This window comes from Furipterus horrens, unplaced genomic scaffold (genome assembly GCF_987537825.1).
Source record: "Furipterus horrens unplaced genomic scaffold, mFurHor1.1.pri manual_scaffold_1, whole genome shotgun sequence".
NCBI lineage: Eukaryota > Metazoa > Chordata > Mammalia > Chiroptera > Furipteridae > Furipterus > Furipterus horrens.
The window spans coordinates 48944127-48969305 of NW_028327171.1; the positions used below are offsets into that span (position 1 = coordinate 48944127).

The 25179-nt window shown below is 36.3% G+C and overlaps 1 protein-coding gene across 4 annotated transcripts in view; it reads left to right on the forward strand.

Moving 5' to 3' along the window:
* Positions 1-25179, forward strand: part of LPP (LIM domain containing preferred translocation partner in lipoma) — a 646088-nt gene that overhangs the window by 371649 nt on the left and 249260 nt on the right. For all 4 annotated transcript variants that reach the window (XM_090275238.1, XM_090275243.1, XM_090275244.1 and 1 more), the window contains one exon: positions 11187-11876. In XM_090275238.1, the coding sequence (XP_090131364.1) occupies positions 11187-11876 (690 nt within the window). The remainder of the gene's footprint in view (positions 1-11186; positions 11877-25179) is intronic.

Genomic DNA, 25179 nt, shown 5'->3' on the forward strand with positions numbered 1-25179 from the left:
GTACATGTACTACATGATTGCAGGGCACTGTACTGTGAAATGAGCAAGTGCTGACCCAGCGCATAGGTGTAAGATATTTATGTCTGCATCTCTCTCACAAGAAGTCTTTGTGGGACTTGTGAGATTGTATGTGTGTATGTGTGTGTGGTTTTGGTGCCCATCAGTGATGGAAAATTAGTGTATTAGTGTAGTGCATAGAGTTTTAAACTCAGTGGCACACATTAAAATCCTGTAATTTTAATTTTAAGAGTAATCTGTGAGATCATTTTAACCATTCATCAGTGTTCTGCTATCATTTATGAGGTAACATTTTAATGGGGAAAGTATGGAAAATATATAAAGGTGAAAACAAAAGTTCTGTTTGCATTAGCTGATGCAATTTTTAACTTTTTAAAATATTTTAAAATTAAATTAATGTTTTAGTATATTTCTTCTTTTTTGTCTATGTACACACGTACACAAGTTGGGATACTATAATACTATTTTATGGTGTGTACTAGTTTTAAAAATTATATATTTCTTATGTTATTTTAAATATATATATTCAGGCATATATATATATATATAAAGATATGTATCTTCCTCTGATTAAAAAAGTAGTATGTGGTTGTGTTAGAAACTTCGGAAAACAGGAAAAGTACACAGAACATCCAAAAATCGACTCCTTAAAATAAGCTGTTATGAGTTTGAGACTAAATCTTTCTAGCTATGTATTTATGTATGTGCATATGAGGGATATAAAGAGATGCATATATTAACAGATATAAAACAGTGTTTCCTAAACTGATTTTAAAATATATAAAATTTTTCATTTTTAAATTATTTTCTTTCTTTCTTTACTGTGGTAAAATATACATAATAAAATTCACCATCTTAACCATTTTTTAGAATACATTTTAGTGGAATTAAGTACATTCACATTGGTATGTGTACAACAATCATTACCATTTATCTTCAAAACCTTTTTTTATCTTCTGAAGCTAAAACTTCAAATCCGTTAAATAACTGCTCCCCATTTCTCCCTTTCCCTACCCTTCTTGTAACCACATTCTACTGTCTTCATTAATTTGACTAAGCCAGGTACCTTATATAATTAGAATCATATAGTATCTTTTCTTTTGTAACTGACTTGTTTCATGTTAGCATAATGTTTCAAGGTTCGCTCATGTTTTAGCATGTGTCAGAATGTCCTTCTTGTTTCAGGCTAATTAATACAACATTGTATGTATACACCGCATTTTCTTTATCCATTCATCTGTCAAGGGACCCTTGGGTTGCTTCTACCTTTTTGTGACTGTTGTGAAAAATGCTGCTATGGGCATGCGTGTCCAGACATTTGTTTCAGTTCCTGCTTTCAGTTTTTAAAAATATATACCTGGAATTGGAATTGCTGGATTGTTGATAGGTTTTAAAGCATGTTAATAATCTAGTTTTTAATTGTTGCATTGTATTCCATTATATGAATATCCCATGATTTATTTAACCAATTTATGTGTAATTATTTAAATTTCTTATAGCCTTTCATTTTTACCAATGACATTGGCAAGAACATTTCCTAAAACTAAAGATTTATGCCATCTGTAGTTATTTACTTAGGCAGACTTCCTAGAAGTAAAATGTATGGATTTTCTAGTGCTTATGATACATATCACTAAAATAATCCACAGACAGATTGTCCATAAGGAGTTTACAGAAACATGCAAACATTACCTTGGGCCCTAATCTAAATCATCTAAAGATTATTCTTTGAAGACAATTGGGGTAACCCTCTTCCATTACTCCTAGCCCTTGTCCAGGTAGGATTACCTATTCTGCTTTAACAATAGTACCTACAAAGTTGTTTCTGAACTTTCTTGTTTATAAAGATTTTATTTATTTTTAGAAAGAGGGGAAGGGAGGGAGAAAGGGAGAGAAATATTGATGTTCGAGAGAAACATCAGTCAGTTGCCCGGTGATGTTTTCGCTTGTGGGATGATGCCCAAGCCACTGAGCCACGTTGGTCCAGGCTGAACTCTGGTTTTAACAAAGAATCACTTATCCCTTTCTCTTTTAATTTGCATATTTTACTCTCTGAGTTCATGGGTCTAAGACAGTTAGTATTTTAAGTGCCTTAAATGAAAGATAATTTGTATTTGAAAAAGCCCTTAATGATTCTGTCATACAGCCAGATTTGATAAGTACTTCTCTAAATATATAGTAGTATGTTCATATATTGTACTCTCAATCTGCTAGGTTGTTTTCTAGCACATGGAGTCATTGATCAAGTGGATAGTGTGAGTTGCCTGAATAAGTGAGGAATGGAGCTATTAGTATCAAACCTTGAAGTATGGAATATAATTAGTGAGGGGACTCAAGAAGGCAAAACTAAGTTGTATTTAAGTTAAAGGATTGGAAAAAATGATAAAGTAATCTTTTATTAAGCAAGGAACAAGTATCAAAAAAAATGCATGGCATTACAACTAAAATAGATAAGCTGTGTTTGCATTTTTTTCTTAGTGTACCAACTGAGAATCTTTGTCTATCCATTTCATTTATCTAGTGATTATTAAGTACCCACCTGTTGTGAATCATTAAGGATGAGACTGAGTTCTTATTGGCCATTAAAACTCATTGCATATATTCAGGATTTACTCTTGAAATCACCGGTATTTGAATGTCATTATGTCTTCTTTTACAAAGAAATAGCATTAGGTGAACAAGAAACATGTGGGTGGTCTCCTCTCAACCCTGTGAATCATCCAGGAAGCTCATCTTTTATCTGGGTTGTAGAAACACTTTGACTTGAAAATAAAAAAGACTCATTATAAAACCAGGAAAAAAAACAAAACAAAACAAAACAGTATTTTTAAGCCTCTGTTGCTCTGATGAGGAATCAATCTAGAAAGTTAATGTGGCTTTTTCAATGCCACATAACTCTGAACAGTGGCAAACCTGGAATTATGTTTTCTCCTGCATTCTAGTGCACAACCCTTCAATTTCATTGATTATCCTCCCTGGTGATATTTCTATTTGCTGGTGTTCTTAACTTAGATTGGAAGTTGCAAGTGCCCCACATGCACTATATTTGGCTTGTAGAACTCCTTCATTTAGCTTCCCTGTGTTTGCAAAAAAAATTGTCAGGAGAGGAACATCGGGTTCATATTTCATTGGGTGCAATCAGCTGTCACAGTATACAAGCTGCCTTTAGATGGTAGATGAACTCTTCAGTTCTACACAGTCCATGTCACTCTACTATTTCCCATATAGTGTCACAAAGTATCTGTTATCCCGTTAACTTCATTTTATTTCTTCTAGGAGAGAATTATTTTTTTATACCCGTATCTTGATTGCACATCTCCTGAACACAAGAAAACCATAAATAAACTGAGAAAATCTCTCTTTATTTTAATGTAATCTATTTCACTCTTTCTTCACCTAAGAGATAGAATGGTTTGTAAAACCCCGAACAATGGAGCCAAGCTATCTGGGTTTGACTCCTGGATTTGCCAACTGCCGGCAATGTGACCTTGGTTAATTTTTCTATGCTTCAATATCTTCTTCTGGAAAATAGGGATAATTATACTTCATGTCTCAAAGATGTTTGTGAGGATTAAGTGTAAACTATGTTTGACACAAAATGTTCACACAAAGTAAATGCTACATATATATTTGGTATTATTATACATGTTTTATCACTAATAGGTATTTTAGTTTGTGTTTTCTGCCACAAAGATGCACAGATAAGAGTAAATAACTACAAGTGAAAAATGCTCATCAGGTTTTGTTTAAATAACTTTAAACAATGGTAATGAAAATAAAATTGAAGATGAATTACTCATAATCCCATTTTCTCACAAGTCACCATCTCCCTTTCCATATTTTGTTTATGCCTTGTCCATATGGAAATATCATTTTATGTAGCTTCAGCTGTATTCCACGTATGATTGATTTTACATTCTGTATTTTTCATTTAACGTTCTGTATTTAACATTTACATTTAACATCTTAAGCATTTTTCCATGTCATTGCATAGCTAAAGTCTAAATGTAATGAAGAGGATTTGAGTTTTACGTTGCTGTTTATACATAGGGCCTTAGTTTTTGTATGCTTTTGTTACCATAGAAAGTTTCCTTTTCAAGTAGAAGTCATTTTCACTCAATAAACCAACTTTTGTGTAAAAAAATTGAATTAACTAAGAATCCTCTGAGTGCAGTGACTCTGATTTTCTTTGTCTTTTTGTGGCTTTAACATCTAGTTCATTCCCTAGGAGAACTCAATATTTTTTATTCAATGAATAATTTGGACTAATTAAATTCCTAAGGATTGGGACATTGTGATCACTTAATAATTAATTTAAAATGCATTTTGTTTCAGTAAATGTCATTAAAAATTTTAAATACATCAGGTATGTTTGTTTTCTTTGACTATTTTTGCAAGAGATTTAAGCCAGCATCAAATAGAAGTCATGTATACAATGACCATTAAAATGAAAATAAGTGTCTTGAATGCTATTTTGAAATATAGCATTATTAATGAATTCAAAAAGTAAAATCATTAAAATATTTAATGGGAGAGACTAATGAGATTACTGTTACTAAATATGCATTAAATGTACCACAGAGTTTCTTGATTGTCAAGTAATAAGAGAAATGAGGCAGCTCATATATTATACATTATAATCTGTAAAGAGAAATGCCTTTTTCTTTAGAGACTATTATTTATTTATTAATTGATTGATTCAAATATTTGTTAAACACCTACTGTGTGCTACGGTATGAAAAAGCCACTGGGAAAGGAGAATATAAGGGACAGTCTGTAACCCTGTGAAAACAGACATATACAAGTGTGATATGTGTAGAAGGGGAGGAGTAAAGAATGTTCACTGTGCCAGAGGATTCAGGCAAAAGTTCACTAAGGAACCTGATACTCAGGTTGAGACCTAAAAGAGACTTAAGTGATGCTAGACATAGAAATCAGAGAGAGGTAGGGAAGCACATGAATATAATCCGTGAGATGGCAGAACGCCTGGCACATTGAATATGAAAGAAAGTCAGTGTCAGAGAGCGGCCTGTTGTGTAACTCCCAAGGAGAGGCAGGAGAGATAGATTGCATCCAAATAATTCCACAAAGCCTGCAACGACTGTTAAGCAGGAAAGTAATGTGATCAAATTTCCACTTGAGAATCATTCTAGCTACAGAATGAAGGATTCTCTGAGGGGAACAAGAGTAGATACTGGGACAATAGTTCGGGCAATATTGGAGCATTCTTGGTAAGAGGTGGTTGTATCTTGGAATAAGGTTGCAGCAGTGAATATATGGGCATATATAGTGAACTATGGGCATATTTGAGAATTATAGAATTTCCTATCTAGGGAATAAGATCAACAGGGACTTAGTATTTGAAAAGGATATGAGGGAGAGGCTCAAGAATGACTCCTAGTGTCCTCATTTGAGCAATACCTGCATTAGAAAACCAGAACACAAGCATGACAAGTAGATTCAAGCAAGGTGCTGAGCAATTTTTAACACGTTGAAACTGAAAGACATGTGAGGCATTCAGCAGACACATGAAAGACAATTGAGTATTTGGGCTTAGCATTCAGAATACAGACAAATCCTAGAGCTAGAAATTCAAGAGAGCCCTCAGAGGGAAGGAGCTTTAAGTTGTGGACATGGTCCTGGAGAGAGTGAATAGAGAGAAAAGAAATCCTGGGTCAGATAAAGAGGACAATTATTCAGTGGCCATTAGGCAAAATGTTGGCTAATGTCATCAGTAGCAACTTTACAGAAAGATTAGAAAAGTACTTTTAGCAGAAAGAGCCTGAGTTCCTGCTGCCACCATTGAGCAGACATAGTAGCTGTTGACTGTCTACACCCTGGATTTTCAATTACAGAATATAAATATCTCTGTTTAAAACCATGATAATTTGATTTTTTATAGCTTACAGTTTGACTTCATCCAAGCTTATAAAACATGCAAGTGAATTATTAAAACACAATATGGTTATTTTAATGGAGGTATGCATAAAACCTATTGGGAGCATAAGTGAAGAACCATAAAAAAAGCTTCAACATCCTTCCAGCAGAGTCAAGAACATTACAAAAGAAACACCATTTGATATGAGACTTAAAGAATATGCAGGGAACTCTTAGGAAGAAGATGACTATGCTTGAGCAGCATGGGAGAAGCCTGGTGGATTTGTATAGAATGGATTCCAGACTATAGTAGGAGGTCCTGGCTGACAGATAGGAGCACAGACTTGTGTGTATGGTCTATTCCAGTCTCTACACAAGGATAATACTGCTGGAGTGCAGCTGTGAGTGAGGAAGGAAAAGTGGACTGAACAGTGAGGCAAGGGCTAGATCGATCATAAAAGTCTTTATAAAGTATGTGGAAAATAAAAAAGCAGAGAGTTCAACACAAGTCAAATTTGTATCATCAGAGAACCGCCATCAGATGTTCATGTTAGAGAGATCATCATGGTCCTATGGGGGAGGAAAATTGAGAGAAGAGAGGTTGGATTAAATGGTTCAGGGAAGTGGCGATGAGGGCCAGATTCAGGGGAGAGAAAGCAAAACTGGAATAAAGTGCAGGAATGTGAGATCAGATAATCAAGGGTTATAGATAGATAAGAGTAGGGGTGTATGTGTGTGTGTATTTGGGTTTGTACATACAGGTGTATTCAAGGGAGGATGGGCAGGAGTAAGAGAGAGAGAGGAATGTAAGATGTTATTCTGACTTGGGCTAAAAGGAAGTTGAGGACCTGCTCTAAGAAATGAGCATGAGGTGCTCAGGTAACCCGTTTTCTGTTTTTGTCTCATGACCACACTGATTCTGCCTGGTAGTGAAGACAGCCATTCAACTGCTACTAATTACCTATTAGCCCCTGTACCATGTCATAAACTGGGACATGGAGACATGAACGATATTAGGATACTGTCTTCCTCTGATGAACTTCACAGAGCTTTATACATTGAAAATGTTTTAAAAATAATTAACGGATAAATAACCACATAAAAATACTGCTACATAGATTCAAATCTCAGAAGAAAATACACGTATACACATAGCCGCGTATCTATATGAGTTGAATTTTAAAATGTACTTGGTTTTCAAAATGAAAATGTTAAATCATGATAAAAACATTAAGGATTCCTGCAAAGAAAAAGAAATGAAATGCCAAAAATACATACTTGGAAGCACCAACTAATCCAGTTAAGTAGAAAAAAAAAAATCACTATGCATTTACTTGAATATGTGGCCCAGGAAAATGTTGCCATAGCTTTCTTTAACCATGAGGAACAAAAATAAATATGCTTTAAAATGATTCCTGTTCTTTACCACTTCCATCTCCAATGAGATAAAGAATATAAAATTAAAAAGGAGAAAATATAGCTAAATGTGCTATTTTCACACACATAGTTATGATAGAGAAAATACTTATAAACATGCCGGCACGTACACAGCAGAATTCATAATACAGTGTGAGAAACCTTCTTATCCCCAGAAGAGAATTCTACTATCAAGATATTTCCTAGAAGAAAGCAATGGCTTCTGAAATTGTGCCCTGATGCCTTCCTTCAAAGACGTTAGGGATGTTTGTATTGTGCGTGTGTGTGTTTACACATGTGCACACGGTCCAGTGCAAGTGAGTGTATGTGTATTCACCAAGAAAGAAAAAGATATTTGTGATAAAGCTCCTTCTCAAGTGTGAGATCTACATAAATCCTTTTTTTCACCTTAGGAAGGTGATTGGTTTTCATTTTCAAAATATGTGACTTTTGAGGCATCTGTTTTGGGGGCAGACTTTTTCACAGCTGTAGCAGAGAGTATGCCTGTCATGAGCCAGTTGCTCAGTCACTGTCTTCATTTATAGTTGGGTTTTTAAAGTATTCCAAATAGGAACTCTGAGTTTCTGCTGATCTTGAATCATCAAATAAATGCTTTATTCCTTCCCTTCCATTCAATTCCATCTATGCTCACATTTTTAAAGATTGATGTGGTGTGCTAGAACAGGCTGACCCTCTTAACTGTTTATTTTAGAGTTTCTTAATAAGTTTATTAATGAGAAAACTGCATCTCTTTCTGTTGGGTACTACTGGGATCATCTTCCTGCAGAAGGGAAAGTTTGCCCTACCAAGACAAGACTATTCAGGTTGCTTAAATTACAAAATTGCAAATCTTGCCCCTGTAAGACTTTTATTTTAAAAAAGGGGAAAAGAGATTGACTCTATTCAAGAAGCTCCTGTAACTTAGCAGAACTAAATCTACAATTGCAAAATCCCTAGGAAACTGCAATTGTGACAAATGATACATGGGAAAGATAGCTGTAACAGTCAGAATCCCATAAAAAATAACACAATTGAACTAGCTTCTTTCTAGGAGTTAATTATAAAGGCATTCTGTACATAGGCCCATTGGAGTACAGAAAAGCCATAGGAACAGAGCAGTAATCTAGCAGAGTCACAGTTGTCATCTCCTCTAGGCCCAAGGGGACTGTGGGAGAGAACAGTTATTTGAACCAAGAGAGAGAGCGTTGTAGAGGAGAAGTCCTAGAGAGGACTGGTGGCCTTCCTTGGCAACTGGAAACTTCACAGCTTGCCAGAAGACATGTGTCCCAAGAGTCTATCAATGTCCACCGGGGCACTATTGTTAATTTGGCTTTGACAATGTTGCATTTTGCCCTCCGTCAATTCAACAATAATTCCATAACCTAATCACTGTGACAATAAAATGCATACCTCCATTCATTTCTAAAATTTCCCTGGGCAGTAGGTAGGTTATTTCCTCTCTAGGCAACAAGGACCGGAAGTGAAATATTAACCTAATGTCCCTGGGAATGTTTTCATCTTTATCTCTGGACCAGTCTAGATCTCCAGAAAGCTCAGCCATGAAAGCTAAATATCTGTGCTGGTGGAGCAAGATAAGTGAACCACTCACGGCCCCACAGCCACCTTCCAGGAAGGAAAGAGGAAAAGAGAAAAGTAGGAAAGGATGATGCTTATGTCGGGAGAGCCCGAGTGTTCACAAAAATATTAAGTGCACATCTCTTTGGCTGGAACTGCGTCACATGGCAACTTCTACTTACAAAGTAGCTTTGGGAAGTATTTTAAGTGGGCACATTGCTGCCCTGAACAAAACTGAACTTCTTTGAGTAATGAAGAAGGGGAGTGTGTTGTGATGAGGAGGCAGTTAGCAGCATCTACCCCACATGTCTGTCATCTCTTGTGGGTTGGCATGGGTAAATGACAATAGAGTAATATAAGGCTCACATTCTGTCTTTCTATCCATCCTATAACTTGCCTGGAAGTTAATAAACAACAAAATTAGTGTAGTCACTTATTTGTTATATTAACAAATCTTATCAAAATTAAAACATTGTATCACTTGCATAAATGCACGTTCCTAACAGACTAATGCTTGAGGACAAATTTTGTGACATCCAAGTCTTCCCTAAGCCTTTACTTATTTCCATCATAATTATTGCCTCCCATATTTCAGAAGGAAGGCATTTTCGTCTTTCTCTCATTAGGACACTTCTATGACATTCAGTAAGTATATTTTTGTGTGTGATGCCAAGATAACATTATATTTTATTTTATTTTTTCAATTACAGTTAACATTCAATATTATTTTATATTAGTGTACAGCATAGTGGTTAAACATTTGTGTAACTTGCAAAGTGATCCCCCAATAAGTGTAGTAGCTGGCACCATGCATAGTTACTACAATGTTATTGACTATATTCTTTATGCTGTACTTTACATCCCCATGACTATTTTGTAAGTATCAATTTGTACTTCACCCTTTTTACCGAGAGTCCCCCAATTCCCCTCCCATCTGCCATCCATCAGTCTGTTCTCTGTATCTATGAATCTGTTTCTATTTTGTTTGTTTGTTTTGTTCTTTATCTCTGGACCAGTCTAGATCTCCAGAAAGCTCAGCCACGAAAGCTAAATATCTTCAGATTCCACCTATAAGTGGAATCGTATGGTATTTGTTTCTCTGCCTGATTTATTTCACCTAGCATAATACCAATGAGGTCTGTACATGTTGTTGTAAATGGTAAAATTTCATTCCTTTTTATGGTCAAGTAATATTCCATTGTATAGTAAGTATTTCTGAGTTGAACAAATAAATACAACAGACGTCGGTGAGATACAAAAGGAAGAGGAGGCTGCATTTAGATTATCTTTAGTAAATTAGTCTTTGACAGGAACCTTTGATCTAAAATTTAGCAACTCTTTGTTGTGCTGTTTTGCTCATTTCTCATAACAACCCTCTTTGCTTCTTTTTGTTGTCAGTCCCACTGACCAGTCCTCCAGCTTTCTTTCTCTAGCACCTCCTTTTAGCACTATGCTGACTAAATCTTTGGGTACTTTGATTGAGAGCCTGGTGTGCAGTGAAGCTTCTTCCCTATGCTTTTTTAAGGGTACTATAGTTTGCACTATTATATTTAGGGCTATTTTTTTTCCCCATTGAATGGCCGTGGCACCTTTGTAAAAAATCTATTTATCATGCTTTCATGGGTTTATTTCTGGATTCTCTGTTCTATTTCACTGGTTTGTATATCTGTCTTTATGCCATCACCACACTATTTTGATTATTATAGTTGTATAATAAATTTGGGAACTGGGCATTTTGAAATCTCCAATGTTGTTTTTCTTTTTTAAGATTGATTTGGCTATTCAGAGTCTCTTGAAATTGCATATGAATTTTAGGATGGATTTTTCTGTTTTTGCAAAAAAGGTACACTTGTGATTTTGTAAAGGATAGTATTAAATCTATAGACTGCTCTAGGTAATATTACCATCTTAACTATAATAAAATCTTCTAACCCATGAACAAGGATGTCTTTCTATTTATGTGTATCTTCTTTAATTTATTTCAGCAACACTTTGTACTTTTCAATATACATGTCTTTCACTTCTTTGGTTAAGTTTATTCCTAAGTATTTTTATCCTAATGTTATTATAAATGAAAGTGGTTCCTTGACCTCTTTTTCAGATTGTTCATTGATAGAACATAAAAACATAGCTGATTTTTGTGTTAGTCTCTGAACTCTTAGAAGGCAGGAACCATGCTGGATTTGAATTTTGCAGAGTTAATACAAAAATAATAGATGGCGGTTTTAATATGTTCTTTTATTTTTTCTTGGCAGTAATTAATGTCCTTTATTTTTCTCTCTCTCTCTCTCCCATTTTAGGGCTCTACTAGTGCAACAGCCTCTCCTCCAGTCTCCACCCCTGTCACAGGGCACAAGAGAATGGTCATACCAAACCAACCCCCACTAACAGCAACCAAAAAGTCTACATTGAAACCACAGCCTGCCCCTCAGGCTGGACCCATCCCTGTGGCTCCAATTGGAACACTAAAACCCCAGCCTCAGCCAGTCCCAGCCTCCTACACTACAGCATCCACCCCATCAAGGCCTACCTTCAATGTGCAAGTGAAGTCAGCCCAGCCCAGCTCTCATTACATGGCTGCCCCTTCACCAGGGCAATTTTATGGCCCAGGGCCAGGGCACCAGAGCTATAACACCCAACCAGTTCCTATTTCTGGGCAGGGTCCACCTTCCTCAACACGGGCAGGCATGGATTATGCATATATTCCACCACCAGGACTTCAGCCTGAGCCTGGGTATGGGTATGGCCCTAACCAAGGACGCTATTATGAAGCCTATTGCCCAGTGGGGCCTGCGTATGGGGGCAAAAATGACTCTGATCCTGCCTATGGTCAACAAAGTCACCCCAATACCTGGAAGCGGGAACAAGGGTACATTCCCTCTGGGACAGGAAACCAGCACCCCACTGGGATGTATCCGGTTGTTGGTCCCAAGAAGACCTATATCACAGATCCTGCTCCAGTACCCTCTGTACCACCACTGCAACCAAAGGTAAGAAACTCATTAACACAACGATGTGAATAAGGGACTGCCTATTCAGCTTGCTATCCCCCAGAAAGCAAAATCTAAGGCAAAAGTGTATGTGCTGCTTTTATTGCATTAGAAAGTACAATCCCAAGGAAGCATGAGTGCCATAGAAAAAGATGGAGATCCTGCTGGGGATATGGAGTCATGCTACTGATAAGGTTATTGTTTAGTACCAAGTGCATCTGCGTGTTCAGTCTTGAATGTTCATCTCCCAAGAGCATATGAACTGTAGCAGCTCAGGATAATCTTTTTGTGGTGGGAAAAGGGAAAATAATTTATCTCCCAGCTCTTGTCTCTTTTTGAACCAAGCTTCTCTGTGTGTCAGAAACTTCTTCATACATAGACATTACATTTTTGGGGGTACCAAGTAGATCTGTAGTATCTCCTGCCTCACAGGTTCAGGACTTCAACACACCTGGGGGTGAGAGGCATGGAGGGAAAATGTGAGTTGAGCTGCTGTCAGGCTGGACATATGTGACAGTGGTTAGGACCCAAGCAAAGTCAGTAACCACAGTGGTTGCTAGGACATAAGTGGCCAACAGCCCAGGAGACAGATGAGGCCGAGGGGATGTCAGGTAATGCAAACATCTTGTCTAGTTTCCTTTGGGAAGAGGCTGCTGCAGTATGATGACACTGTTCATTGTCTTTTGTCCATCCTTATTACTGATCATCCAAGAAGAATCTTAGTCTCTAGACTTTAATCCTCTTAGACTATTTTAAAAATCCTTTATGACAGTTATCTTTTTCACTGTTTGATTTACTTGCAAGCATGTATGTCTTTTAAGTCAACATGTTCAGTTATTTCCCTTTCAATAGCTAAGATATGATATTACATATGCCTAATTACCTACAACTTTGATTTTCCATGAGTACTTGAACCAGCATGATGTTTCCTTTTACCATCACAAGAGGAACCAAGGAAAATTACTTGGAAGGGGTGAAATGGATACACCCAGCTAGTTTCCAGACATTGGGTTGGAACAAAGTTCTTACTGTCTTTCATTTAAAGCTGTGAAAAGTAGACATCAGAAAAAGTTAGAATCTGATAATTTGGGGAGATGAATTGGGTAGAAGATATATGTATATATATATATATATATTTTTTTTTTGAATACTTAGCACATTTGACATTGTCAATTTATAGACATACTCATTCACATTTTCAACATTATAACCAAAATCTGTCAGGTCCTTGGTCTGCAAGTAGTGTGTTTACTAAATCACTATTCTCACATGAAAGTGTCTGCTGCATTAATGGTGCTCCAAAATGAATTTTTAGTTGCTCAGAGGAAAATAATTCTTCCCCAAAATGGGGGCACTTATGAATACCTCTTACATGAAACTAGGCCAGCCATGATCCTTTTCCAACGTAAAGCTTCCAGGTTTAAATGTTGTGTTTTCAAAACATTGCTCTTGGAAAGCCTTTCTTTCTAAAATCCCTTTATGAAAATAAATTTTAATAGGTTTGTTTGTTTGTTTGTTTTAAATAATTTGTCCAAAATGGCCAGTCCTGATACCCTCACCCTTTGTTAACATTACAGTATATTTGTATTTGTCCTTCCAGCCCCCAAAGGAAGCAATCCAGAAAAAAATTGGATTATTCAACTTTACCTCACTTTGGTGCAAGTGCAATAACTTACCCTATGGGAGATTAAAAGTTTAGGTTGAGATAATTGACATCAACATTTAAGCTCAAATACCTATATAGTTTTGCTCCATCCAAAGCAGCCTGTTAGAACAGCTGGCTGAGTGATGATCCTAATGGAAAAGGATGGGCTTTCAGTTGTTTAAGGATCCTACCACCCCACCTTCAGAAACAGAAACGAGATAGAGCAAAATGTTTAGGTGGAGGGAATAATCTTGTGAGAAGTACTGAGCCAGTCATTGAGTTTCTTGTTTTCCCAAATGTCACTGGGCACTTTGGACAGTCCCTCTTCATTCAACATTGGAAGTGATCCAGTGGTGTAGGAAGAGAATTAGCACCCAGTGCAAAACCAGAATCTAACAAGTTGCGTCCAGCCACAACACTAGCATTTGGTTTTCACCAACCTACTCAGGGTGATGGAATGACCTTTTATTAACCACTCACCAAAAGGCATGATAATTTATTTTCCTTCTTTTAGTAATTATTCATGATGATCTTTTACATTATTATGGATTCTGAGTATCAGTGAATTTCATGTCATTTACATTTTTTTGAAATATTTGTTATTCAACAGTGTCATGTGTTTGAAAATCACATTGTGCATTTTAAAATTGAAAATCAAGCCATGTACTTTTCTCTGTGATTATTAAGGAGAGTGGTTAGAGGTTGATATTTAGCCATCTGTCAATGTTTTGGGAAAGGGGAAAGTGGTTGATGAGGCTACAGATATAATCTGTATGTGGTGGGGGTACGGGTGAAGGAAGGGATGGGCTTTCCTCACAGTTAGTCTTTGAGCAGAACACTGCTGTATTCAACTGCACCTGTGCACAGAGGACCTTATTGTCCCAATATTGACTCTGCTTGGCTTAGTGATGTGACTACTGGCTTGAGAAATGAGCTTCTACATCGAATCCCAGTTCCCCCCGTGACATTCCACTTACAGCTTAAGGAAAGCCTCTAGACCACTTTATGTCACGCTTCTAGCCTCAGTAAAGTGGAACATCATTTTCTCTAATTAATTAATGATTGCAAATGGCCTGGAAATTTCCAAAGGCAGAATAATTGCCAAGTGAGGACTGTTTTTACTGGCTTTCCTTTATTTCCAATTTTTAGTCACTGATGGAAAACTTACCTTCATGCCTTAAAACAATGATCTTTTGTTAGATTGAGACATTCTAAGGAATTTGGCATTTAACCCATTAAGGAAAAAACAATTTTAAATGAAAAAAGTAAATCCCCCCTGTACTCAAGATGAACTGCTTTAATTTTCCTACATCATAGTGCAATTTAGAAGAGGAGAGAGAGGAAGGGAAGCAGGAAAAAAAGGAAAGGAAGAAAAGGAAAAAGAGAAGAAAAGCATGACAAAGAGAAAGAAGAAGGAAAGGAGATAAAATCAGAACCTGCAAGGCTGGGGGATAGTGATTATATTTGTGTTCCTATAATGTGCTGAGCAGTGAATTTGCATGCCACAGTAGACCATAATGTGTTTCCTGTACCATCTGAGCTGAGTTCCTTGAAAAATATTGTTATAAGCAAGTCTTTATAAGGGAGAAATGTTCCCTTCTCACTGAAAATCCTCTTAAAGAAACAGTGGAATCTTTTCTCTTTGCTGTTTTATAGAAGCTAATATCTGCATGTTGCTGTGTAGTTCTCAGAACTCTTGTCCCAGGCATTATCTTCATACCCCTGTGAAGTGGAATGTGTGTTTTCTCCAATGTTCAGATAAAGCCAGTCATCACTCCCAGGTCCAGAGTGGCAGGGTGGCTCTAGCACCCACTTCCTTGTCTGCCACAGGGCAGTTAAAGAGACAGCTGTTTGCCACATACTGTGTGAAAGGCACTGAAGCTAAGCATCCCAGGAAAGGCATAGAGGTCCACCTAGTGTGGGGGTCAGATTAAATTCTAAAAACATCTATTATTAAAATTTCTTTGCAAAATTCTTCAGGAAGGCAAGACCATGGAGAACAAGAAACTACCTTTCAATACACTTAAAAAGTTGTTCACTCTTTCAGAGTTAGAAGAGATCACTGTTCTTCATTTAGTTTTGAAACAGGATATTTAATAGGCAGAGAAGAGAATCAAGGTAATAAAATGCCTGGGGTCAGCGTTGAAGGGTCCCTAAAACCTACAATTTGTTAAGATTAAGAAAATACTTGAGAATATTGATATAGTAGCATTTCAAACATTCAAGTAATATTAAAAAGTTTAATCTTTTTTTTTTTAATTGTGGAAAAGAGGACATAGATATTGGGTGTATTGCAAAGAATTGGTGGTGTTTTGGAGAGAATTGTCTTTGTGGTAATTCCTGTGCTAAATCTCTCTCAATTCCAGGATTAGAGAAACAGAAAGGAAGAGATGTTAGGATGAGGACAAGGATGAATGTAGATAAATGCCTCAGGCCCGTGGTAGTACCCATGTGTGAAGATGGGAATGCTTGAGAAAGCTGGTGACAGTAATATTATTTCTTCCTTTTGTACACGGCTTTTCAGTTTTCATAATCTGTTGTGTACATCACCAAATCCACACGTGTTAAGTACAGAGGTTTCTATCTCTCTTGTACTGTTGAGGGTTCAAAAGCTCAGTAATGAGAGTCATTGAACCAAGATCACTTGTCAAATTTATGGGAGAGCCACAATTCCAAGCCAGGTCTTCTAAAGATTGTCCTCATGCTTCCTCCCTGGAAAACCGTGGATCTCGGCATCACCAGCCCCTCGATGTGGCTCCATGTGGCCTATGTCACAAGCAGACATTGAGTGGTCTCAAGCAGTTGTGGTGCAGTGTCGTGAGATCAACATTTGGAGGGGAAGCACCCATTAAATCCCTGCCAATCACCCAGGCTTAAGGCATTGAAGCTATACTTCCTCTTCCTCATTACACATGCACAATTTGTCCCAAGTTTCTAACTTCACAATATCTCAAGTCTATTTTCTTATCTAAATCCCACTTGAGGTTGTTCTAATTCAGTTCTCATTTCTCACCTGCACCCTTGGAATGTCCTCCTAATGGGTGTCTCCACCTCCAATCTCTCTCCACACCTGTTCATTCCACACGGGCTACCAGATTAATCTTTCTACCATATAGCTCTGCCCTTGTCATTAATTGTCTTTTTCAAAAAAACCTTCAGAAGTTTCCAGCCACTTATGGAATGAACTAAAACTTCTGCCTGGATTTTCAGTATTATTTTACCCTTTTAAGCATCTGGGCTTCCAGCTAAAGTGTTACATTCCTAGTTATTTCTCATCTCTGTAATTTTGGCCATGGAGTTTTTTTTTTCTTTCTGGAATGCCTTCTCATACCTCCCTGAAATAAATAAAATATTTACACATTCAAATATGATCCAACAAGGCTGAACTAAAGTTCTGATCTCTCTTGTGAAGTCTTTTCCTTGTCCTAAAATTGAGTTGTACATTATTTTACCCACTCTTGTAGAAGTTTTCACACTCTTAGCTATACTAGAATCAATTATATACTCGTCTTCCACAAATCTATGTCCCAGTGTCTATTAGACCTGGAGAATTATGGGGCAGGAATGATATCTGAACAACTCTGTTTTCCCCAGAGTAACTAACACATTGCATAATGCATTTGTGTTTAATGAAGGTGCTTGAAGAAACTTCCTATGTCCTAAAATAAGGAGAAAGCTCTGCTTTAGAACTTAGGCTGTTCAGCAAAATGCTAAAACCAAAACCTACTTTATCACATCAGTTTAGGTGACCTCAATAACGCAAGCATTGTCACATCAGCAAATCAGTATCCAGAGCAGATAGGTAATTTCTCAGGTTCATCGTTGCTCCAACATTTTACTTTCCATCTGGGATACATATGTTTATGTGTATGTTGTTACGTACACAGTCTTTTATATATTATGTACTTGCCAAATGTCCATGGAATTTGTTGACTCATATTTTAGTCAACTTTTTGAGGTTTAACTTACATACCATAACATGTGTCCAATTTAAGTGTATAAGGCAGGACACTTTTTACAAGTGTATGTACTTGTGAGATCACCACCACAATCAAGATAGAGAGCATTTCAACTACCCACCGATCTTCCCTGTGCCCCGTTGCAGACACTGCCTTTACTTTTAGCCCCAGTCTGCTTTCCAACATTGATCGTTTTGATCCCTTCTTGAATTTCATATGCATGGGATCATACAGTATGCACTCTCATGCCTGGGCTTTTACTCAGAGTAACTATAACTTTTTTTGAGATTAATTTATGTTATTGTGTGTTTCAATAGTTCATTTTTGTTGCTAAGTAGTGTTGTGTTACATGGATATATACTGCATTTTGTTTATCTATTCACTTGTTTTGAGGCATTGGTTTGTTTTTACATTTTGAGTTATGAATGAAGCTCCTGTGAGCATTCGGGGACATTTCTTTGTACATACATAGTTTTCATTTCTCTGGGATAAATATCTAGGAGTGAAGTTGATGGGTCATGGAGTAACTATTTAACATCATAAGAAACTGTCTAAATATGTCATTTACGTTGTCACCAGCAGTGCATGAGAGATGCAGTTATACCCCAATCCTGCTATTGTCACTCTTTTATTTCATGCTGCACAAATATATATCCTGTGGCTTATATTTACATTTTTCTTTTACTAATGATCTGGATCAGTTATTTATCCACATATTGGCCATACTTATATCTTTTTTGTGTGAAGTGTCATCAAATGTTTGGCCCATTTTTTAATCGGCTTGCTTCTTTTTATTGAGTTGTAAGAGTACATTATATGTTCTGAAAGAGTTCTTAGATTTATGAATTGCCAATATTTTCCTAGTCTGTGACTTGATTTTCCATTTTCTTAATATTGTTTTCTGAAGAGCAGAAGTTCATAATTTTGATAAAGGTCAGTTTATCACTTTTATTATCTATAATTTGTGCCTTCTGTTTCCTTAGCTGTGTTTGCTTACTCATGATTACAAATATTTTACTTTGTGCTTTCTTTTAGATGCTTAACAGTATAAATCAGGGTTATGATTCATCTCAGTTTAAGGTTCAAGTTCATTTTTTTTTTTAATTGGGATATCTAGTTTGACCAGCATAAAAATTAGTTGAAAAGACTCTTTTCCCCATTGAATTACCTAAACACCTTTGACAAAAAGCAATTGGCTATATATGTACGAGTCTATCTGTTCTCTCTATTCTCTTCCGTTAGCTTATCTATCCATCCTTAGGCCAATGCTATGTTACCTCGATCACTCACTTTAATAATAGGTTTTGCCATCAGACAGTGTTTGTTTTCCGTATTTGTTCTTTCAAGTGTTTTGATTATTCTAAGTCCTTTCCATTTCCAAATCAATTTTAGCATTAGCTTGCCAATTTCCACAAAATAAACTGCTATGATTTTGATTGAGATTTTGTTGAGTATATAAACCAATTTGAAATAGGTGATATCTTAACAACACTGAGTCTTCCAAACCAACCATGAACAAGGTATATCTCTCATTTTATTATGGCTTCATTAATTTCTCTGAACAATTTATTGTAGCTTTGCATAGATGTTGTTAAATTATCCCTAAGCATTTTATATTTTATATTTGCAATATTTTGTCATTAGTATATAGAAATACAATATACTAATTTTATATTGACTTTGTATCTTATGACTTGCTAAAGTTAGTATTTTACTAGGTATTTTTAAAGACTCCTTGTACCTTTCTACCTAACCATTTTATCTGAAAAAACTTGTTGATTTAGTTGTTCATTTTCTTTATGGATAAATGTCCATCTATCAACTTTCTGTGTTTGGAAGATTTACTTCTTGATTGAAGAAGAAACAGTTTCCTACTCGTTTGAAGGATGTAAATTAGGAAAATAATAAACCTTTACTCTTTTTTTCTCTAGACCAGGCTATTGAAACTGTCAGGCATAGAAGTAACCTTCAAAATCATTAGGTTATAATCCCTCAAATTTACAGATAAGAAAACTGAGGCCTAGAGAGTGACAGTCAGTACGTGGCAGATTTTATTAGAAAACCAACAATTCTTTGCATACCACAACTCCTCTCTACATTGCTTCAAGACCATGAGGTCAGAAGTATTAAAGGTCCTTTAAAAGGCATAATACCTGTTACCAAAGGGAGTTTTTCCCGTAGCCTTTGTAAGGCCTCTGAGTAATAGAAAATGGCCAACATTCTAACGATCCTTGTTCTGTCTCGCAGTTGCTCTTGTGAAGACACTTGTTCTTAGAGTCTATATGATTTTGACTAATATCATAATTTCTTCTTTTCGTGATTTTAAGAGTTACTATCAAGGTGGATGTCCTAGTGTGCTAAGGTATCTGTGATTATTTAGTAATTTCTCTCATCTAATCCTTTTCACAGATTTAGATACTTAAGAATATTCCAGGTCCTTAACCTTCCTGGAAAGACAAGTAAATAATTTTAACAAATCATTCTAGCAAAATGTAATTTTTGTGTGTTTACAAGGTGAGAGAACTCACTTCAATTTGCCAGTGTTTTGCTTTGTCTTATCTTAGTTCTATAATGAAACAACTTCCCAACTCATTAATATGTCCCCCTAGGAATCTCATTTCCTACTTAGCCAGCTGCAAACAGTCAGATTCTCCTATTTCAAAGGAGAGGCTATAGTTGTTCTCTTTCCCAGCAAACAAAGAAACTTGATTATTATCGATGCATCATGATTAGTGGTGAATATAAACATTTTGAAAGATTTTACACACACAGTATTAGGAAGTATCCCATAGTGAAAATCAAATACTTGACTTTCCAAAAGTGCCATTGTCTCAGAAATAAACATTTATTTACTTGTTATTTTAGCTCTTTGATTTTCTGGAATATGGAGAACCCAACTTTTAGGTATAGTCTTAGCATATAATATGATGTTTGTTTTATTTCATCCTTGGAATCCAAAAGAATATGCAAACATCAACTAGACTTAACACATTCTCAAAAGCTTCAAATTCGATAGGGAAGATAGATATGTATTATCAGTGATACTGACCTCTGACCACTCTTACCTTTTTATTCACCAGTGTGATATACTATAAAAATATATAGAGCTAATATCCCCACTACATTAGACAATAAAGCATTTCCCCTCGTGATCCGATACATATGGAAAAATTATTCACACAAACAGGATTTGTAGAAGTGCTAAATGAAAGGCCCTGAAAATATTCTAGTTATCTTCAGAAGTGGTAAATAGAATTAATTTTGCAAAGCTTTATGTAGGATGTGACCAGCACTAGTCTTCAATCACTGGAAAATAGATAAGATGAGATTGTATAATTGTCCAGGACCTCTAATGGCTTAAAATCTAAAAATCTTCCTTAACTTAGAGTTACCCCAATATGAATGGATTGCCTTTCTGATTTTCCTCACACATGGCCATCTACCTCTAAAAATAAGATCACATTTAAGGCTGGCTCACTACTTATATTTTTGCACGTGATAGCATAAAGCGAGCAAGCATGTGAAGACCCTACCAAACTTTTTGCTACTTGCCAAAGTTAGTAGGTAAGTAACACCTAACGCAATGCTGTATTTTCTGTAACAGGGATTCTTAGCTATTGGGGGCCCATGTTCCTTAGGAAGCATATTCAAAGTACTCAGGGAACTTCATGCTTAAAATGCTATATATGGTGGTTAAATGGCCATGTGTTCTGAAGTTTTAAAACCTGATCTCCAGTATGGATGCTAGAAATCACCCAAGATAAGGTATTATTTCTCTTGTGATGCCTTCATATGCATTGGCTTATTTAGTCCTCACAAAAAGTTTACAAAGAAAATGCTACTAATACCCTAATTTTTTACCGAGTGGGAAACTGAGATAGAGGGAGATTAGGTTCCTTTCCCAAGTCTAAATGGTTCAAACTCTTAGCCATTATACTACACTGCCTCTTTATGAAAGGATATTAACAAAATCCTCACTAAAACGTACAGCAACCCAGCTTTAAAACTTAAATCACATACTCTTCTGATCTTGAGTAGGTCTCATATGCCAAACTACCGAGAATTCCTCTACTTGGTATGAGGCTATTGGGAGGGTATCTGCTAGAAGCTTCCTAATTATTTTTCTAATAGAAGACTTAGACTCATCTCTTCATTTTTCATCTATCGCTCTGTCCTGCCAGGCACCAATGAAGCAACTGGCAGTGTGAGGGATGTAATTAGTGAACGGTGGAATGGAGCTAAGCAGAATGTCGAAGAGATACAGTCTAGCCAATAACCTTGAACCTCAGGGAAGGAAGTACTACTGAACTTTGAGAGATGCAAGACAAGCTGAAGACCTCCTCAAAGTACTAGGTCAGGGCAATGTCTCCAAGTGGGAAGGGAGGATTTGTAGCAAAACCAACAATGACTGGTTTTCCGAGTGATATAGTTTCACCCTAAATGTGAACTGCTTGCTAAATGCTTGGGGTAACATTGTTTTGTACATTTGCATGAATAATTTGTATCATCACTGAAGACCTAGTCAGAGAAGGGGAAAGAAGAAGAAAATGTGAAAATACATTGTAAAATCCAACCCATTTACATCCAGCATTTAGTCAGACAAAGAGAATGTTCCATTTCTAATCATATTTGCCACTAATTCAAAAGGAGCCTGTATTGAAAGATAATTATATAAATTAATAAATGTCTAAAACTGTCATTCTTAAAACCTGTGGGTAGAACATTGAGCTTCATTTCTACAGGAGAAATGCCACAGAGCGAGTCTAAGCCAAGTGTGTCTGGAAAGCCTTATTTGGAGAATCGTGGAAATGTGAACTTGATCACGTGAAAAACCCAGGACTGTTCAGCCTTCTGTGGCAGTTCTATGAGTTCTAGTACCAAGCTATTAATAGGGAGTCAGACATGAGTGTGCTGCTGCCACTTTCTTTCTTGTGTGTGTGCATGTATTTTAAATGCCTAGATCATATTTAAAAAGACATTTTTTTTTCTTATCAAGAGGTTATCAGGTGAGGAAGTTATGGATGTCCATTTTAGATCCTCTTTTTCTTTCTCTTTTTAATAAAGATTTTATTTATTTTTAGGGAGTGGGGAGGGGAGAGAGAAAGAGGGAGAGAGAAACATCAATGTACAGTTGCCTCTCATGCGCCCCCAACTGGGGATCTGGTCCGCAGCCCAAGTATGTGCCCTGACTGGGAATTGAACCAGTGACCCTTTGGTTTTAAGGCCAGTGCTCAAACCACTGAGCCACACCAGCCAGGACTATATTGTCATTTTCAATGCTTATATCTCTGCTTAATGTTAACCTTCCCTAGTATAAACACAGGTCTAGTTTCCTGTGCTTAGTGTCAATTACTTATGAAGTCAAAAAGAATTTCTAGAAATTAAAACAAACTTTCCTAATAGTCTTCTGGAATATAATAATTACTGTAAAAAATTTGCCTAGTGATGGGGAGGCCATAAATTTTTAGGTTGTCAGAGACTAAATAAATGTGTTACCTTTGCTTTTCTAAGGAGCCTCTTGTCCACTCACAGAACAGTAAGATTCAGAGAATGACTGTGAGGCCTCACAGCAGAGGTGGTGTTTTAACATAATTCTCTAAATTGGGGAGATTGAGGATGACTCTATGTCTACTTGATAGTGCCTTATCATTGCTTTTTATAAAACAACATTGAGCATTTTAATGCAACACATCTTCTTATTTGACCCTCAATAAAAAGAAAAAAGAAAAAAAAAAAAAAAACCTTACCGAGATGGACAGAGAATGAATGATTATTCTCTTTTACAGAATATGACAGTTTTATAGGAGTCAAGCATTTCCCCAATTTCTCATACTATATAAATCTTAAAATCTTTATCCCTTGTCTATAAAAGCCACAGGGTAAACATGAACTAAAAAACATCACAATTCTTAGCTTTTCTGTTTGCAGAATGCCCCTTGCACTTGCTAAATATTTATTTAGATTAAAAAATAGATAATTCATTAAACAGAACATGGTATAAAAGGCGTGGGTTGATATCTAGTGATATCTATGTGCTCTTTAGTATTCCATTTAAGAGTCTCTAGATAATGACTATATAGTTGATAAGGTTACACAAACCTCAGAAGCCAAACAAACCGTTTGATTAAATAGCTCAATTCTATTATACATATTGATAGTTACTACAATATAAATGACTTCTCAAGATGCAATGTGTTATTTAAAAAGTATGTATAAAAAGTAAGAGTCTCTGACAAAAAAAAATGCATTTCCCTTAACTACTACAGTTCATACACTCAACAGTCAACAGTGAGCATATTGTGTTTTTTTGTGTGTGTTTGTGTGTGGAGATATATTCAGATGCTGTGCAACCTAAAACTTTGAAGCTTATAACTTTGGGGAGACCTCTTTAAAAAATACAAAATTATGATCTGAAAGTTATTGCATTAGTGTCCTAGGGCTGTCATACAAAGTACCACAGATGGGATGGTTCAAACAACAGAAATTTATTTGTTTATTTAAATAATTTATGTATTTATTTGTTTGTTTATTTATTTATTTTTAGAGAAGGGGGAAAGGAGAAAGAGAGGGAGAGAAACATCACTGTGTGGTTGCCTCTTACGCCCCCAACTGGGGACCTGACGTGCACCCTAGTAATGTGCCCTGACTGGGAATCGAACCAGCGACATTTGGCTTGCAGGCCGATGCTCAATGCACTGAGCCACAGCAGCCAGGAGAAATTTATTTTTTAATGTTTCTGGAGGCTAGAAGTCTGAGATCAAGGTGTTGGCAGGGTCGGTTTCTTCTGAGGCCCCTCTCCAAGCTGTTAGATGGTCACCTTGTGTTATGTCATTACTGTCATTCCTCTGTGTTAGTTATGTCCTAATCTCTTGCCCTTCATCTTCTATGGACATCAGTCATATTGGATTAGGCCCAACCTAATAATTCCATTTCAACTTAATTGTCTCTTTGAAGGACCCATCTTCAAATACAGTCACCTTCTGAGGTACTGGGTGTTAGTACTTCAACATTCGAATCTTAGGAGGTAGTGCAATCCATCCCATAATAATTCTGTATGAAAATAAATATTTATTTCAAATGAGAAAAGCAAATGTGACGCATTTTTAATATGTTATTATTGAAAGTTTGGAAAACTTTCTGTAATCTTTACAACGTTTTATATAGGTAACTTTGTGAAACCAAGATGATTGTCAAATTTAGGGAAACTGCTATTAACTGTCTTTTACTCGTAAGCTATTAAAAGAATGCTTGCAATATTGGTAAATTCTATTTTGTGGAATTTGCTTCAAAACAAAATCAAGTCTGTGGTGCATGTTTAATTACTTCTAGTACATTGCTGAGCACATTCATGCTAAGAGAAAGCATCTCCTTTTGCATCATTGAGTATTGAGTACACCTCCTCGTGTGTTTTCTTCTACACAGTTGATAATCAGTAAATTATTTAACTGACTTAGCTTCTACTCTATACATTTCATGCCCTGCTTCTCTTCTCTACCAGCATAATCCATTTTCTGGGTGTTAGAGGATGTATTCATGTCACAGGACTTCTAGCTCCATAGCTCTGAGTCCCAGAGCTAGGACGGTAGTAGGCCCAAGAGCATTTCCATAAACTCATTTTCGCACAATGATAACTAGATGGCTTAAGCACACACCATAGTGATTGAAAACCATGTAAATGTAGTATCCCTCTATACTCAAC